This window comes from Phascolarctos cinereus, unplaced genomic scaffold, assembly GCF_003287225.1.
Source record: "Phascolarctos cinereus isolate Bilbo 61053 unplaced genomic scaffold, phaCin_HiC Scaffold_9;HRSCAF=440, whole genome shotgun sequence".
NCBI classification, from domain to species: Eukaryota; Metazoa; Chordata; class Mammalia; order Diprotodontia; family Phascolarctidae; genus Phascolarctos; species Phascolarctos cinereus.
In genome coordinates, this window is record NW_027556402.1 from 155,744,524 (window position 1) to 155,761,167 (window position 16,644).

Consider the following 16,644-nt stretch of genomic DNA (forward strand, 5'->3'; position numbering starts at 1 on the left):
TTATTTATTCTCCTCATTGGGTTTTCACACATTGTGCTCCTCGCTCAAGGACCACAAAACTAGAAAACCCTTCACCAATGGAAATACCAGATCATAGGGCAAATTGAATCCTAGACAGTCATATAACCCAGTCTTCCCCCTGAGTTTAGAACATGTTAACACATTAATATATTTTGATAGTAAAAAAGTCATTATTCTTTCTAAACCTGCTGCCTTTTCTGATTGCTTCAGTTTCTTCATCTATAAAAAAGGAATATTTTAGGAGGATAAAATGAGATGTTTGCAAAGCATTTTACAAATCTTAAAGTACCAAATAAATGTCAGTTATCGTTTTCTATTATACCAATCATTTCCACTGCTGCTAGCCCAATAGAGGTTCCATACTACCTGTTTGGATTGTTGTTAATGGTTCCTTAACACATCTCATCTTCAATCCATCCAACACGGCACATTTAGTTTTGCCAAACACTTTAAACCCATTTTTACTTTTGGGCCTTACAATCCTGTGAGCTACTGCAGGCATTGTCCCCATTTTATGGATCAGTTAAAGTATGTGCCTTTCTCTAGGAACTGGAAATCAAATGGTGCAGGACAACCAGGGATTAATCAGCAAGCACATATTAAGCACTGATTATGTGCCAGTGCCTGGCACAGGAACAAGATAGGTTAGAATGGCAGAATCAGGCAAGAAGACAAGGAATCCTAAGGTAGTGGCCAGTGAAATGTGGTTAACCCTAGGGTCAAGGCTGGATATAGATATAAGGGAAGACTGAAGTTAGTCATGGGCAGTGTCTTTTAGGATTTTTTAGGTGGTATGGTGCTACAAGGTGAAATCCCAAGTGCGGCTGCCTGCCTGTGGATGAAGTGGGGTGAATAAATGGATCCCTGGATTTGAAGGACGGTATGAGCAGGGTGCAAGGAGTCATGAGCACAATGGTGGGACTCAGTATGATATGAAAGATCATAAGGTACTAAAATCACAATCACCTGAAGGTGGGGTGGGGAGAAAGTGGCATAAGCTTAAAGTATTTCAGAGTCAAAATGCAATTCTATAAGCCATCCCTCAAACCAAACCCAAATTCTTCTCCTCACTGTATCAGAAATGGCCTCTGATAAGAGAAAATTAAATTTCAGTGCATGTGAATATGTGGGAGTTCTAGTTGAAGTTCCAGAAAGCATGGGAGCTGGTTCACACATGAGCAGGTATTAATACCATGAGGGAATGAATGAATGAATGAATCAGGAGCTGAAAACAGGTGGCAGTAGGGCTACTTAGAATCATCTCTCCATTATTGTCATAGATCATAGAGATGGCTTAGGAGGAACCTCAAAAGTCATCTAGTCTCGTCCCCTTTCATGGATGATGTAATTGAGGCCCAAAGACATCAAGTGACTTGTCCACAGGCACCCAGGGCACGTGTCAGAGAAGTGATCTGAATGCTCTTTTAACTTCAAATTAAGGTGGGACCATTTTCTCATCCTAACCAGGAACCACTCATTTGACAGGTCAGTCGATCATGTCCAGAGGAAGAATAACATGCTTATGACAAAGGTGGCCAACTTCAATGGAAAAATCCTTAAGTATATAGAGTTAATCCAAACTGAGCAGAATTGGCAACATACACATAAACTATACCTTATGCCTAGTTTTGAATCTTAACAGGTATTAACCTATTAAATAAGGATTCTTATTCTCAGTATAGTCCATTTGCTAGTTTTAGAGGGAACCACCAGACTTTTTTTTTTAATCAGCAGAAAACTTTTATTCTTTTCTATCAGGTACATGTAAACCACAATTGGGGCTTAAGTTACAGGCACAAGTTAAACTAGCTATAGAAAGCATTAGATATTCCTCAGGGCACAAGACATCACAATACTGAGCCCAGGGAAGGGGTGGGGGAGGGGAAATTCCCTCAGACATATTCTGTGTCTAAAGAATTCCTATCAAACTTTGCTCAAAAACTTAAAAGTTAAGCTCTGACATTACTTGGGTATGGTTGGGGCAGGAGCAATTCTGCAGAACCAAAACATAACAACAGCTGTGCCATAAGTACTGAAGCATCTTTGACTGCACTGTTAGGCATGTGCTTTAAAGCTGAGGAAAGAAATGAGTTAAATCCTTCCTGTGAGGACATTAGGCAGCCTTGCAGAGGGCCACGGCAGAAAAACGAACTTCTCCTTCCTCACGTTCTGTGAACTGTCTACAGATCTCGGCAGCCCCCTGAAACAAACAAGTTCAGAGTTAAGATTCAGTAGCTGATGAGTCATCAAAACACTATCCTACACTTTTTTTTAAACTTTATTTTTCTTGAGGTTTTTTTTTTTGGTCTATGTTTTCTTTCACAACATGACTATTATGGATATGACTATACATGTATAACCTAGATTGAATTGCTCGCCTTCTCAATGGGGGTGGAGTGGGGAGGGAAGGAGGGAGAAAATTTGAAACTCAAAGTTTTAAAAATGAAATGCTAAAAATTGTTTTTGCATGTAACTAGGGAAAAATAAAATACTACACATTTCTAGACAAAAAAAAAGAACCCAAAACAAAAAATAAACACTATCCTACAGTATCAGTGGGACAAAACACAGTATTAATGGATTCTACTAATGTCTCAAACTTTTTGTCATTTGGAAGACTGGATTGCTTTCCAATAAACCTAATAAGCTGAGCTCAAGGTAAGAGGGTGAGACCATGCAGTATTTTAAATTTACTTAAGGAGGTTTATACGGCTTGTCAGATTAAAAGGTCCCTGCCCTTCCTCCCCCTCTATATTTACACCTAGATCTACATTTACAAGTTGGAAGATTTCTGTAGTGTTCCCATGGGGAAGATGAGGAAAGAGAGTAGGAGTGTCTCCACTTTCCAGCTTTGTTTATAACAGAGTTGTAAATGGCAAAACTAGCCTCTCTTGAAGAGATGCCAATGAACGAGGGCCCTAGAAGACAAGTGACTATGTACATGAAGAAGTTTCCCAGTTTTAGAGCAAGATTTCTCCAATTATCTCCAATTGTAAGTTTCTAAGTACCTCAAACTGAGTTTTAGAGCCAGAAGGACCTTAGCAAGAGAATGCAAACCTGTCATTTGATAGATGAAAAAAATGAAGCCTAGAACAGTTGTCATTCAGTCAATTAAGCACCTGGGTAACTGATGTGCTAGACATTACAGAGAATACAAAGATGAACAGGACAAGACCCCTCTTCCTCATCTAGCAGGAGAGGTAAGCATACAAAACCCTGTAATACAAGACATGGAACAATGGGCTATGAGTAATTTAGTAGGAAAACTTACTTAATGACATTAAGATAGAGGTGGTAGTTGGGCTGCACCTGGAAAGATGCACTGGTAAGAACTCACCAAGTAGAAATATTAAGAAAGGATTAAGTTACTTTCCCAAAGATATAAGTAGTCCATGTTCTTATTATTTCTTCACTATGTCATAATTCAGTTAAGTGTCACTGGGGAAAACTTACTACTTACTCCCTAACCAATCTGGATATATGATCAATCGTTCTGGTTGAAGTCACCAAGATTGGAGTCAGGAAGACTCGAGTTTGATTCCTGCCTCAGACATTTACTAGCCATGCCACATGACCTCAGGCAATCACATCCTTTCTCAGCCTCAATTTCCTCATCTGTAAAATGGGATAACAATAACAACATCTACCTTACAGGATTGTTGTGAGGATCAAATGAGATAACATACACAAAGTACTTTGCAAACCTTAAGCTCTATATAAATGCTAGCTATTATTTTTACTTTTAAGTAAATATATTTGAAACTTTAATGAAATGATTTAAACTCATTACAAGATGTATCTGAATATTAAAAGATATGTCAGAATCATTACACCTTGAAATCTTAGTCATAAATAAGATATTATAGATTTAAGGAAGCATTCATTAGCAAATAACATCTTATGTCCTACAGAGGACCTGTAAGTAGGTGAGAGGAAAATAAGTGTTATCTATTGTTGGGAAATTCTATTAAGTTACATCTTGTATAAAGTTAAAATCTTCCCCTGCCCCTCCAAAATTCTCTTAGCTCTTTCTCTTAGCTCTGCCCTCTGGGGCCAAGCAGAATAAGTCTGATCCCTTCCATGGGAAGGATCATCAGCTATTTGAAACCTCATCATTCCAGCTTTTCTGGACCTCTATTTCCTCATGCCTAAAATGAAGGAGTTGGACTAAATGGCCTGAAAGATCCCTTCCAGCTCTAAAACTCTAATAAAATATTGCTTGCTGAGATAAGCACCAAAATGGTTAAGAATGAATGACTAGGTTAACATTTTTGGTTTGGTCCTCGAATATATCATTCAAGTCACTAATGTCCCGGGTATTCCATTTTACAGCGCTAATTTATAATTTGTTCTATTTCAGTCATTAAACTCCCTTACCCCTTCCATGTTCCACCTTGGATTGGTTTACTCTGAGCACTAAATTCTCTATAGAGAACAGTTGATATTTCAGTGTCTAATCTCTTTAAGTTCTTTGTATGGAATGTACTTATGCTATATTTTTCCTGACCTACTGAACTGTACATTTAAATAAAGTATCTGACTGTTTAATCAAATGGGCAGCTTTCTGATGAGTCAATACACAAGTATTCTAAAATTTGGATTAAATTGTATTGGGTAATGAATTAATATGTAGTTCCATAATCAGTAAAAAGTTTATTTAACAAGTTATCTCTTGTTTAGGATGAAAATTTTTACCAAGAAGACTTTGCTTTTCCTTCAACTCTAGACTACTCATTTTTGTAATAAATTTATTCCAGTAAGTCTACAAAAACTTATCATATGGGCAGCATTTAGTATTCTATTACTAAAGTAATGATTATTATAATAGGAGACGTCATATAGAGTTCAACAGATGGGTCTTGAAATAAAATGTTTTCCCATTTCATAAAATTGTATGTAATGTTTCAGTTGAATTATAGCCAGAGATTTGTTAATAAAAGGCCCATGTACAGTTAAATCTGAACATGCCTTTCTAGCACTGGGCTGCCAGTTCGTAAATTACAAGATATCAAAATAGAAGATTATCGGAATATCCATTATACTACGAATGATGAAAGTTTGTAATTTTTAATATCTGCTCTGATCCCAAATTATTACTACTTGATACTAAATATTTTTTTACTTAGTTCATGCTGTCTTGAGGAGGGGGGAAGGGAAAGTGGGGGAGAAAATCAAACTTACAATCTTATAAAAGTGAATCTTGAAAATGAAAACTAAATAAACATTTGAAAAAAATTAAATATTTTTAGTTAGGGTAAGAATGAATATGGTGAAGAACAAGAAAGAGAACATACTTAACCTGCTTATTTTTTCTAATAAAAGTGATCCATTAATGGGGTGTATATCAAAGAATACACCCACGAAGCTAAGTGGAGCAACAGAAACAGTGCCAGTCCTATAGTTAGAAGGAACTGAGTTCAAATTTGGCCTCAGATACTTACTAGTTGTGTGACCCTGGGCAAGTCACTTAACCCTGTTTGCCTCAGTTTTCTCTCCTGTAAAATGGGCCGGAGAAGAAAACGCAAACCACTCTAGTGTATTTACCAAGAAAACCCCAAATGAGATCACAGTCAGACATGACTAAGTGACAAAACGATAATATTAAAGAAAGTAATCTCATCTAGAAATATTAGAAATAGACTGTGATATTTATTATTAAAGTGTGAATAGTTTTAGGGTTCTATTTCAAGATTTATTCCATTTGGTTTATTTCTTTTAGTATTTAAGAGTATAATGAAAATTAAAATAAAAATAGATTAAACTAGTCAGTGATTGGGAAGAGTTAATGATCTTCTATGTCATCTGTAAACTTAGCATAACCACTTACGGTTGTGGTATGCTTATAAATTTCAACATACCGGAACCATACTATAATCCTATCCTATAAGTCTATGCCATAGGTTGTAAACTTTCACAACCTGATGTCTTTAAATGGTCACCTTAATCCTACAGGGAAGCAGTCGTTGGTTTTCATGTCAACACTGCCTTTAGGTTGTGGCTAACTATTTAATAAATGCTCATCTTTATATATTCAAGTGATGCCATAGTCCCACCACCACCATGGTATAGCTCAGTCTGGATAGCGGCAGAGTTCTTTCAAGACTTCTACAAATGAACAATCTTGGTCTCAAAAGCCAGAAAATCAAGTATACTTCCCAAAAGGGAGAAGCAAGTGGAATTGACTACCCATAGGGAATGTGGCACTCATGCTAACTGACAGAGTCAGTAGGGTGCTACTGTTTCTTTGACACAAGGGATGGTACATTAAGAAACAACTATGGCATAAAAAAAAGACCTGATGGAAAATAAACGTTCTTCTAGACTGCTACCCTAAGATGGTCCCTAATCCATAGAACCTTATTATCTTTTCCATCTGAAAAGTTCTATAGCTTAGGTTATACCTTAAGCACTGAGTCATCTGAAGTGGACCCATGGTTGATAGGAAATGGCATTCGTCCATCTAAAAGAAAAAAACAGCAAGGTTAATTTGTAGCACATATCAACATATTGTGTGACCACAGGAAAATTACTTAGTTTTATAACTGCCTGGCATCACTGAAATGTTAGGCCTAGGTACCATTCACATCAGTAGAGGAAGCTGACTATACTAATGAAATACGTAGTTATATACTCCTCTTACAAACAAACAACCACTACCGTGGATTCATTAATAGTAAGCATAGTACTAATAAAATACTATAATAGCACTGAATCACCTACACACATGAAACTTCATTACAGTGGCAGCTGAATTTAGTCCTGAATTTTTAAAAAGAAGTCTATTCTTCTGTAAGACATACCAAGTTCATAAAGATGGCCATCCACATTGTTGAAAAGAATGAAATGGAAGTTCACTTCATCATCTACCTAAAGAAGTAACAGATAAAAATAAGAATTTCACAATTTAGGCTTAAGTCTTGATTTTTAACCAACAGATTTTCTTTATTACCAAACAGAATTCTGGTCAGAACAACTGCAAATATGTTAAAAAATTTAATACATCAACATTGAAGGATTCTGTTTGTTTGTTTTTTAGCAGAGGATCAACTGTTAATATGAGAGGTGTACTTTTTTCAAGAAAATCTTTGGACTAAATTGAATTTTACCTGATGTTGTTTTCAGGCTACACTGTGTTTAATCCCTTCAGAAAAGGGCATTTCTTTTTATACTATAATTAAATGCTTTACTTCAGGGACAGTATTGCTGGATACCACCTTAGGGCTGATACCTGAGAGACTAAATTCTAAGCAAACTACCACTAAGTCTACTAAGTAAACTTGGTTAAAGTTCCTTCTATGAGGAACTATACCACTTATCACCTAGACTTTGAATTAAAGTTCTCATAAAGAAAAATTAGCAAAGCATTTTTTTTCAGGTAGACTTTTTTTTCTTCCATTAGCTGGCCTTGGATGAGTATTAAAACTGCCTAGGAGACCTGGAAAATGTTTTGAACACAGATTCCATGAATCACACATTGCAGTGAAAACATAAGGAGAGCCTGGATGGCCTAGAGATTCCTGATTTGCAGATCTGAGTTTACCCGACATTGGCCTTCCTGGGCAACAGCATCATGGGCTGCCTGAATAGCCTGGAAAAGGAAAAGGAAAAATTCTATTAGCTCAGCAAATAATCGAAATTCGTGTGCATAAGTTGTTGTTTAGTTTCTCCTACCTCATTCTTTTCAAAGCACTTTGCTCTGTCTTCAGGAGACAGCTTTGCTGTTTCAGAAATAAACTGTTTCAGAACTGACCCATCATCTAAAAATATGTAAAGATACATGTTAATGCTTAGTAAGAGACTAGGAAGCGTGCTAGTCTTAATAGAAGCACTTTAATTTTCATATCAGTGTCAAAAAGTCATGCCACACGACAGCTAACTTGCTCTTAGATGAACCTGACATGGCTGCTAAGAGGCTTGAAAACATTAATTAGTAATCTACTGCCTAGCTCAAGTGCTGAAAAGTCGTTAAGATGATGTGGACTGGATTTTCTTCACTGATAATAAAACTGGGTGGCTTCCATTACCAGAGTTAATGAGAAATGCTACATTTGCTGGGAGGTTCAGTTAATGACCTCAGACTTCTTCCCCAGTCCTAGGACTTCTTTTGGGTTGTAGCAGACTGACCCTGCAACTGCAGGAGGCCAGGCTTGTTACTCCAAAGCATCTTCCTTTTATATATTCTAATTTGTTCTTTCTACCACCACTATGGGCACAAGTCTTAGTAACTTCTAGAATCTCAGAATTGGAAGGTTTTTTTCTACAACTCCCTGAAGGAATTCCTTCTACAGAGCTCATCTCTCTGACACCTGGTTTCAGAGAACCTCTATGAAAAGGGAGAACTCATTACCTGAAGGTAGCCCATAATTTCTAGACACCTCTGAAAGCTATGTGCTGAGAACCAGAGCACACACAGAGCCAGAGGAGGTTACAGCAAACAGTAAACATAAAGGACTTATTCTAGAAGACAAATGGTGCCAAACAACAGCTTTTTATTCTGTCAATAAGCATTTATTAAACACTTACTGCGTGTGAGGCACTTTGCTAAGCACAGGGGATACAAAGAAAGACAACATGGTTGTTGATCTAGAACTTAACAGTATAATTGGGGAGACAATATGCAAAAACCTATGGACAAACAAAATAAATTGGAGAGTCACCAAGAGGGAAGGCACTAGCATTAAGAGGGGAGGGTCAGGAAATGCTTCTTATAAAAGGTGGAATTTTAGCTGGGCAGCCAAGGAGCCAGGTGGTGAAGGAGGGAGAGAATTCCAGATATGGAGTCCAGTGATGGGAGTTCTTGTATAAGAACAGCAAGATGGCCAACGTCATTGCATCACAGGGTACATGGTGGGGAGTAAAGTGCAAGAAGACTGGACAGGTAAGGGAGACCAGTTTTTGAAGGGTTTTAAAAACCAAACAGAGGATTTTTAATATTTTATCCTGGAGGTAATAGGGAGCCACTGGAGTTTACTGAATAGAGGGTGACATGGTTAGATCTTTTTAGAAGAGAAGATTGATTTGTTAGCTAAGTGGAGGACAGACTGAAGAAGGGAAAAACTTGAGGCAGGGACACCAATCACTAGGCTACTACAATACTCCAGGAGTGAGATGATAAAGGTCTGTACCATGATGGTGGCAGTGTCAGAGGAGGGGAGGGGTGTAGATGAGATGGTTCATGAAGGTAAAATCCACATGACTTCACAAATGATTGGATATTCAGCAGCTTGTGAATTAGGAGTTGACAATGACACCCAGGTTGTAAGCCTGTATGACTTGGGAAGATGGTGCTGCCCTTGAGAGTAAAACCAAAGTTACAAAGTGGGGAGGGCAATAATGAGTTTACTTTTGGACTAATGAAACTTTCATTGGAGGATCTGTGAAGAGAGCTTTGAGATCAAACTATTAGCTTGCAAGATTAATCCCTCAGCCCAGTGTTTCAGTAAAGTTATTAACATGAAAGAGCTGGTCTTGGTTATACCTACCAGTGTTAGCTAGAAGCAACATGCATAAGTAACCCAAAATGCAGATTACTGGCTTTCATATTTGTATCCCCAATGCATAACACTGTTCCCATGCACAAAAGATGATGAACGCTTGACTGATTTGACAAATGTTGTCTGAAAGCACATTTAGACCTTCCATTATGAAATTCTAATCACCTCATGTTAGTCTTGAACCTCCAACTGCAGTAAGCTCCTCAAGATAAAGGACTATGTAATACTTCATACTTCAACCCTGGCCCAAGACAGCGTGGTTCTGATGGGCACAGCAGTAGACATATAGTAAGCGTCTGATAAATATCTGACTATGCTCTCAGCTTAAAATCTTCCAAAACTTGGGCCTAAAGTAGCTTGCAAAGCTATTACTAAAAAACAAGAGCTTTTAGTCCTATATGCATCATTAAATTTAGTTTAAAGCTTCTGTGCTGCTTATTTCCGCAAATCCCACAAGATGAGTTAGATACTGAGAATCAGATGCATTACCTCATTCAGTTTTTGTTTTATTTTTTCACACTTCCTCAGCTAGTTACTATGGTTACTAGCAACCAAGTCAGTTTTACTAGGTAGTATAAAACACCTCTCCTGCCTGCTTCAGTCTTTAACAGGTTTTTCAATATTAGCTAGGGCACTATAGTACCTTTCACCATTCCTTGATATCCCCCTACCCCAAACTCCTCACCCTACACCAAAAAAATGCCAAATCATGCTTATAATAAAGCTAAGCTCTCTTTCTGAAGGAAGAGATGACAAGTTCTCATTTATAGGCTATGCTAAGGCTAGAGGGCACTAATTACCAATAAATTACATATTAGAATCAAATACCCTATAGAGAGGTCACAGATAGTTACCAAGCCATGACCTTCATAAATGGACCCTGGCAGTCCATGCACAAGGTTTCAGGCCAACATATTTCTTCAACATATTTTTAAATGTAAATAAGATATGTTTGTGACTTTTGGATCAGAGGTTCTTAACCATTTTTAAATGTCATGGACTCTTCTGACAGTCTACTGGAAGCCATGGACCCCTTTTTAGAACTGTGTTTTCACGTGTACAAAATAAAATATAGGATTGCAAAGAAAATCAATTATATTTAAATTGTTATTAACAGTTTTGGAAAAACAAATGCATGGATGCCGGGCTAAGGACCCTGCTCTAGATTAAGGAAGAAATATTTTGAGGAAGGGCCACACTTACCAAAGTTCAGTTTGTCTTGATTATTAGCAACTGCATGTATGAGGCCAATGGTGCCACAGGAGTTGCCTACAGTCTGCTTCATGAAGTACACCTTAGGACTAACTTCTTGTCCCTTCAGTTCTTCAATCTGTTTTTTCCTGAAGTTCTCATGCTATAAACATTAAAATCAACATCTGTTCTTTGGGCACTAAATATTTCAAAGTTAAGTCACTGATAATAACAGCTGTTGTTCCAGCTTAAAATTTTACTGGAAGCCTTAGTTTTAAAAGCTGGCTAAGGCCTTGGAAATAGATTGTCTGTAGGTAATATCAACATGAGCCCTTCCCCCAGCTCACGTTTGACAGCATTACTCAGAGCCCCACCCTGATACTGCAGTGCACCATCTGCATTAGACAGAAGTCCAAGGTTTTGTCTAGACACCACTGCCACCTTTGGCCTGGAATATTAGCTACATCATGAAGTCAGAGCAAGGAGTTAGGCTAAATTCCTAAAGATATATTACTTTACAGTTATAATCCTAAGCACATCTATATTTCCATTTAAAATACATTTAAATATTTCCATTTGATATAAGGTTATTAATTTAGACAAATAAATAGATAGAAATATTTCCTATTAAAAGCATGTTGATTCTAGGGAAACCTAATATCAAATGAGGTGGCAGCCCATGAATATTTGCAATTTTTACAATTAAAACCTTCAATTTAAGATGAAATTTTTTTTCTTCTCTACCCATATCATTTGTTTGGCTTTGCCCTTTAGGCTTTGCCCTTGGTCTAAAGTGCTTTTTGGGGGGCAGTAGAATGGAAATAGAAGAAATTTAATCCACCTCCATGTAGAACTCTAAAGTGAAGGACATCTGCTTATTCATTAAATATTGCCTTTAATTCCTTATCAATAGACTATGGATTTTGTCGTTGCTGTCTGGATCTGTGATTCCTTTGGTTTGAGGAGCTCCTGGTAAGAAGGTGCTTCTCTATAGTGTTAAGAGATGTTTGTGGAGACACCAAGAAGGTGACTTCCCTAGGCTCAGACATCTAGTATGTGACAGAGGCAGCCTGTGAACCCAGTGTCTTCCTGACTCAGTGGTGAGGTCAGTTCTCTACCTACCACGCCATATACTACTCTCAGATATACAGACTATATCACTTGTCCCAAAAGTTTTAGTACAGTGTAAAACTATTAAAGATAAAAAAAATACAGTGACTTTTGTATATACGCACACATACACATATCTATGAATATATACATTTTGCTAAATTAAGAAATATTGGTGATTTTCACATGACAATGAATTTTCCAAGAACAAAACAACCTTCCAATGTTTCTGTTGGTATTTTACAATTTGTGCCAGAAACATTTAAAGCCTTATCTTTTTCAAATGGAAGAGAAATGTGAGCTTTTGTGAGACAAGGAAAAGCTACTCTTGCAACCAAGTTAACATTTGTTGGTCTGATTCTTGGCTAAATCACATGATTAGAAATTGGCTTTAAGAGCTTCACATAGCAAGCAAGCTTTCTCAGAATAGATTTGGGCTTTAAGACCCTCATGGATGACACGGAAATCAAGAGTACATCAGTTAATACTTTGTCAGTAATTCGAATGAAATCAGTTAATTTTAGAGGAGTTTGAACAGCCCCATCCTATTTTTGCTTTTTGAAGTCTTGCAGCAAACAGTATTGCTCAGAAACAATATGTACAGCATCATTCCCATTTTCCAAGTTGATATCAGAGGATATGTACTCTAAATTTCCACTTAAAAGCGATTCAGCTTAGTCTAAAAACTAAATATCACATCTCACAACAGAATTATTTTTAGAGCTGAAAAGAACATTAGTGGAGAGGAAACCTACAGGTGGGACATGACTCCTTTAAGATCAATTAGCAGTGGAACCAAGATTAGAAAACAGGTATGATCCCTGATTTAAGGTTCTCTTTCTGCTGAAAGAAAGGTAGGTTGAAAGTTAGCTTTTGTTTTGTTTAAAAGCTTTTGAGTAATAGATGAGTTCATGCCTTTGAACAGAAAATCTATACTGCTGCACCCCCAAGGTGTACAAGGTGTATCAAAAGCCATGAGTCATTACGGTATCATTGATCTAAGGCCAAAAGCTATACCAGCATACCGAATGGACAAGTTACAGTGTTATGCTTTTAAATTCAACTCAGAAGCTAGTTCTGAGAGTTGCATTTATACTTGGCAACCTCCTTTCTGCTTATGTTCAGCATCTGGCAAGAAACGCTATTTTAGCATACCACAAAAATTCTCCAGAAGGCTATCTTATCTTCACAATGTACCAATAACGGTAACTTTGTGTTGCTGCCTGAAGCACAGAATTAGAAACACCATTTGATGTGATCACTTACAGAGTAAGTTTGATGACACTGAATTTTTTTGGGGGGTTAAGTGACTCACCCAGAGTCACATAGCTAGTAAGTGTTATGTGTCTGAGGCTGGATTTGAACTCCTGACTGCAAGGCCAGTACTCTATCCACTGCGCCACCTAGCTGCCCCTGAATTTTTAAAGGCTATGCAAGTTTACATTCGTTATCAAGCTAGAAAGTGTCTGAGTGTGGGCCCACATCTGCCTTAAGGATTGCCACCAAGAGGCTCACGACCAGAAGGCTCACCAACAAAAATGCTGGGGCCACAGCAACCCCAAAAGCCTACCAGGCATAGAATGGCTGCATTGTTCATATGTAGATTATTCACACTAATGAAAATTATGGATCCTTAAAGTTTCACCCACTCATATATGCCAACTCTTTATGGCACAAGGAGGCAAGAGAGTGCTAGAAGTTTAATGCAAACTAGTTTATCCTATCTTTTTTGGTTTTCATTCTGAAATCTTTTATTCTATTATCTGGGCCCTTAGTAAGTAATCTGTAACAAGATAAACTTCGGTGCTTACAGAAAGAGCACATTTTCCTATATTATGAAAAACCATTATTCAAAAACTGCCTTTTCAGCCTAAACTGCCAGGTCACAAGTTTATTTGGGAAAGAAGGCAAAGTCATAATCAAGACCTCACCATACAGGCAGCAAGACAATCTCTGACACAAAGAGGTACAGTTGAGAGCTTAAATTAGAAGCTCAGATCTAAGACTAAGAGTGTTTACCCCTTAGGTAGTCTAGTGAGGCCTGGAAACCTCTTCTCAAAATAATATTTTAAAATTCATAAAATACACAGAATTACAAAGGAAACCAATTATATTGAAATAGTACTGTCAAAGTATTAAAAATGTTCATGGAGCTCAGGTTACAAACCACTGTTTCAGGCTGAGTTAGAGAATCTGCTATACAATTCACCTATCTTGATGTTGCTAAGTGATGACCTTCCATTTTGTAGGAAGAAAACGCAGTTCTATTCACAGACCCAGCCAGTAGTTATGTTAGGATTGAAGTTCTCTTTATTCATTGGACCTTTGTCATTAAAGAAGATGGTTCCCCTTCCATCCTTAGAGTGTTACAAAAATCAGAAAGAGACCTGAGTGATGTTAAAAGTAAGCTTTAAGACAAAAGCCAGTCAAAGTAAATGAGGGGAGGGAAAAGAATGGGGCAAAATTGCTTTGGACCAATTTTTTTCTGAATTGCACATAGAATTTTAGAGTTGATGATGCGTCTCTAAGACACATGAATTTTAGAAATTGGTAAGGGAGGGCTTTGATCTAATCCAGCCTTTTTGCATTACAGAGAAGGAAACTGAGGCCCAGAGAGTGGGCTTGCATCTTCTCTTACTCTTGCTAAGTAAGAGCTCTTCATAAGCAGCTAAAGATAGCTACTGTTCTAGAAAGTTTGACTGCATCTGCTTTAGGAATGGCTAGCCAAGTAAATATGTTCACAGGGAAGGGAAAGGATGGGAAGGGAAGGCTAGGCTCCTCCTATACAGTCCCCCTCCTCAGGGCACATCCTTTGTTTTCTCCATCCTCGGGATGGCAGCTTCTACTCATCTAAGTTTCTAAAACAGATAACCATCCTTTCATTTAGCTATGATCCCCGCCCCCCAACAATTCTCAAGAAAAATCACCGATTGCAGAAGAGACTGGGCTCATCCATATCCCCGATTTCTTACCTGGGCAGTGAGGGGAAACAGCAGAAGCAGCGCACAGGCTGGGGATGGCACAGAGTTCAAAGAATCCTCTTCCAGCCCCAGCACGTCCACGAATTTCCAATCACCCCCGACCCCGAGGCGGGTCAGCACCTGTGGGATACAAGACCAGAAACCAGACCAACCGACCAGGCCCGCTTAGGGGCTGCAGGGGAGCCAGAGAGCCAAGGGCTTCCTCTCCCCAACCCATTTACCCACTACCCTCCTTCACCCACCGCTGCCACCCCCCAAGTCCAGGCTGGGAGGAGGGCCCCGCCCTGCTCCACTGTCGGCGCGCAATGACACAGCACAAAGCTCGGAGCTTTCCACACGTGTCCTGCTCCAAGCTGTTGCATCCCAAGCGCACTGGAATATTGTGGATTACATTTTAGGGAAGGTACCGACCAGCCTCCTGCAGTGTACTCTCCCACCAACCCCTCCGTCCAATTAGGCTGCTCTACCTTCCCCTATCCTAGGCCCTGGCATCACAATTACACCTGGGGTCACGCTGAGCCAGATTGGAGGCGGAGGGGTGGACCTGAGACTCAGGACCCATGGCGGGGAGGGGGGAGAGGGGAAGGAGAACAGAAAGGCGCCCTCCATCTCCCACCTCCGCAACGGACTGGGTGGGGCAGATTGCGGCTATTCTGCGAAAACAGCCAGACCCCGGGTACCCAGAAGGAGACTGCTCAAGATGGAGGAGGAAGAATCATAACGGGAGCCACCACACTCACTTTGTTCAGCATCTGAAACGCACAAGAAAGAGAATAGGAATGGGAGGGGGGAGAGAGAGAGATGACTCAGTGAGCTGGACGCCTCACCCCGATACCCCCTCTTCCCCAGACCACGAAACTGGACACCTGCCGCTAACCTCGGGGTTAATCTCCATCGGCTTCAGCTGCATCTTTGCACGTTCCGGCCCGAGTCTCGAGTGCAAGGTGAGCGCTGTCAAAAACAGCCTAGTGAGAGTGAGCTAGCTAGCAGACCCGCCCGGCTGCGCCTCTTTATATCCCACTGGTCGGACTCATTATGGGCTACTGCGGAGGGGGGGAGCAAGAGCAGCCCAGCTAGTGGGACATACACGCGCCGCGGCGAATCCGCATTGCACATCCCCGCTCCCTGCAACGGAGTGGTACAGCCGACCCCCCCAAAACCGTGCCGTGTCCATTTTCACTGGTGAGATAACATGAAAGCTGATGAGCATCCTAGAGGTGCTTAGGTGTTATGGGTGAGGCCTTTTTAGTCTGTGTCTTTCTTCCCCTGATCTCTGAGAAAGACTTGAGTAAATCCATTTTCCATCATTCCAAATACGACGACGAATGGTCACATGCTCTGATGCTTCCAGTAAAGGTTCAAAGTCAACAGGTATTTAAATTTTTTTTTTTAATTTAATGGAGACGTGCAGGGCAGGTAGGTGACGCAGTGGGTGAAACACTGGGCCTGGAGTCAAGAACACCTGAGTTCAAATCCACCTTCAGATATTAGCTGTATGACCTTGAACAATTTAATCACTGTTTGCTTCAGTTCTCTTAACTGTAAAATGGGGATAATAGCACCTACCTCCCAGGATTGATGTGACATCAAATGAGATAATGTTTGTAAAGCACTTGGCACATACTAGATACTATATAAATACTAGTTGTTGTTATTATTATTATAATATGCTTTCTTTTCCCACTCTCCCAATTGTAAAGCAGTCTCTACTACTCCTACTCTGTGTTAAGGAAGAAAGTAGTCTAGTGCCTCCTAGTCTGGGCTTAAAGTGCTCTTAATTTATTAAAAAAAATTCATAATCTTCTATACGGCAAAGATAAAGTGATCTCTTCTTACAGTTCAAACTG

The 16,644-nt window shown here is 39.2% G+C and overlaps 1 protein-coding gene across 1 annotated transcript; it reads right to left on the reverse strand.

The window, feature by feature from the left end:
* Window positions 1-1,736: 1,736 nt before the first annotated feature.
* Window positions 1,737-15,802, reverse strand: UCHL1 (ubiquitin C-terminal hydrolase L1). The gene is made up of 9 exons (XM_020991043.2): window positions 15,675-15,802; window positions 15,538-15,549; window positions 14,789-14,917; window positions 10,719-10,869; window positions 7,693-7,778; window positions 7,562-7,609; window positions 6,822-6,888; window positions 6,423-6,481; window positions 1,737-2,221 (listed from the first exon to the last, which is right to left on the reverse strand). Exons 1-9 carry the CDS (start codon window positions 15,705-15,707, stop codon window positions 2,135-2,137), a joined length of 672 nt encoding a protein of 223 aa, XP_020846702.1. The 5' UTR covers window positions 15,708-15,802; the 3' UTR covers window positions 1,737-2,134.
* Window positions 15,803-16,644: the final 842 nt, after the last annotated feature.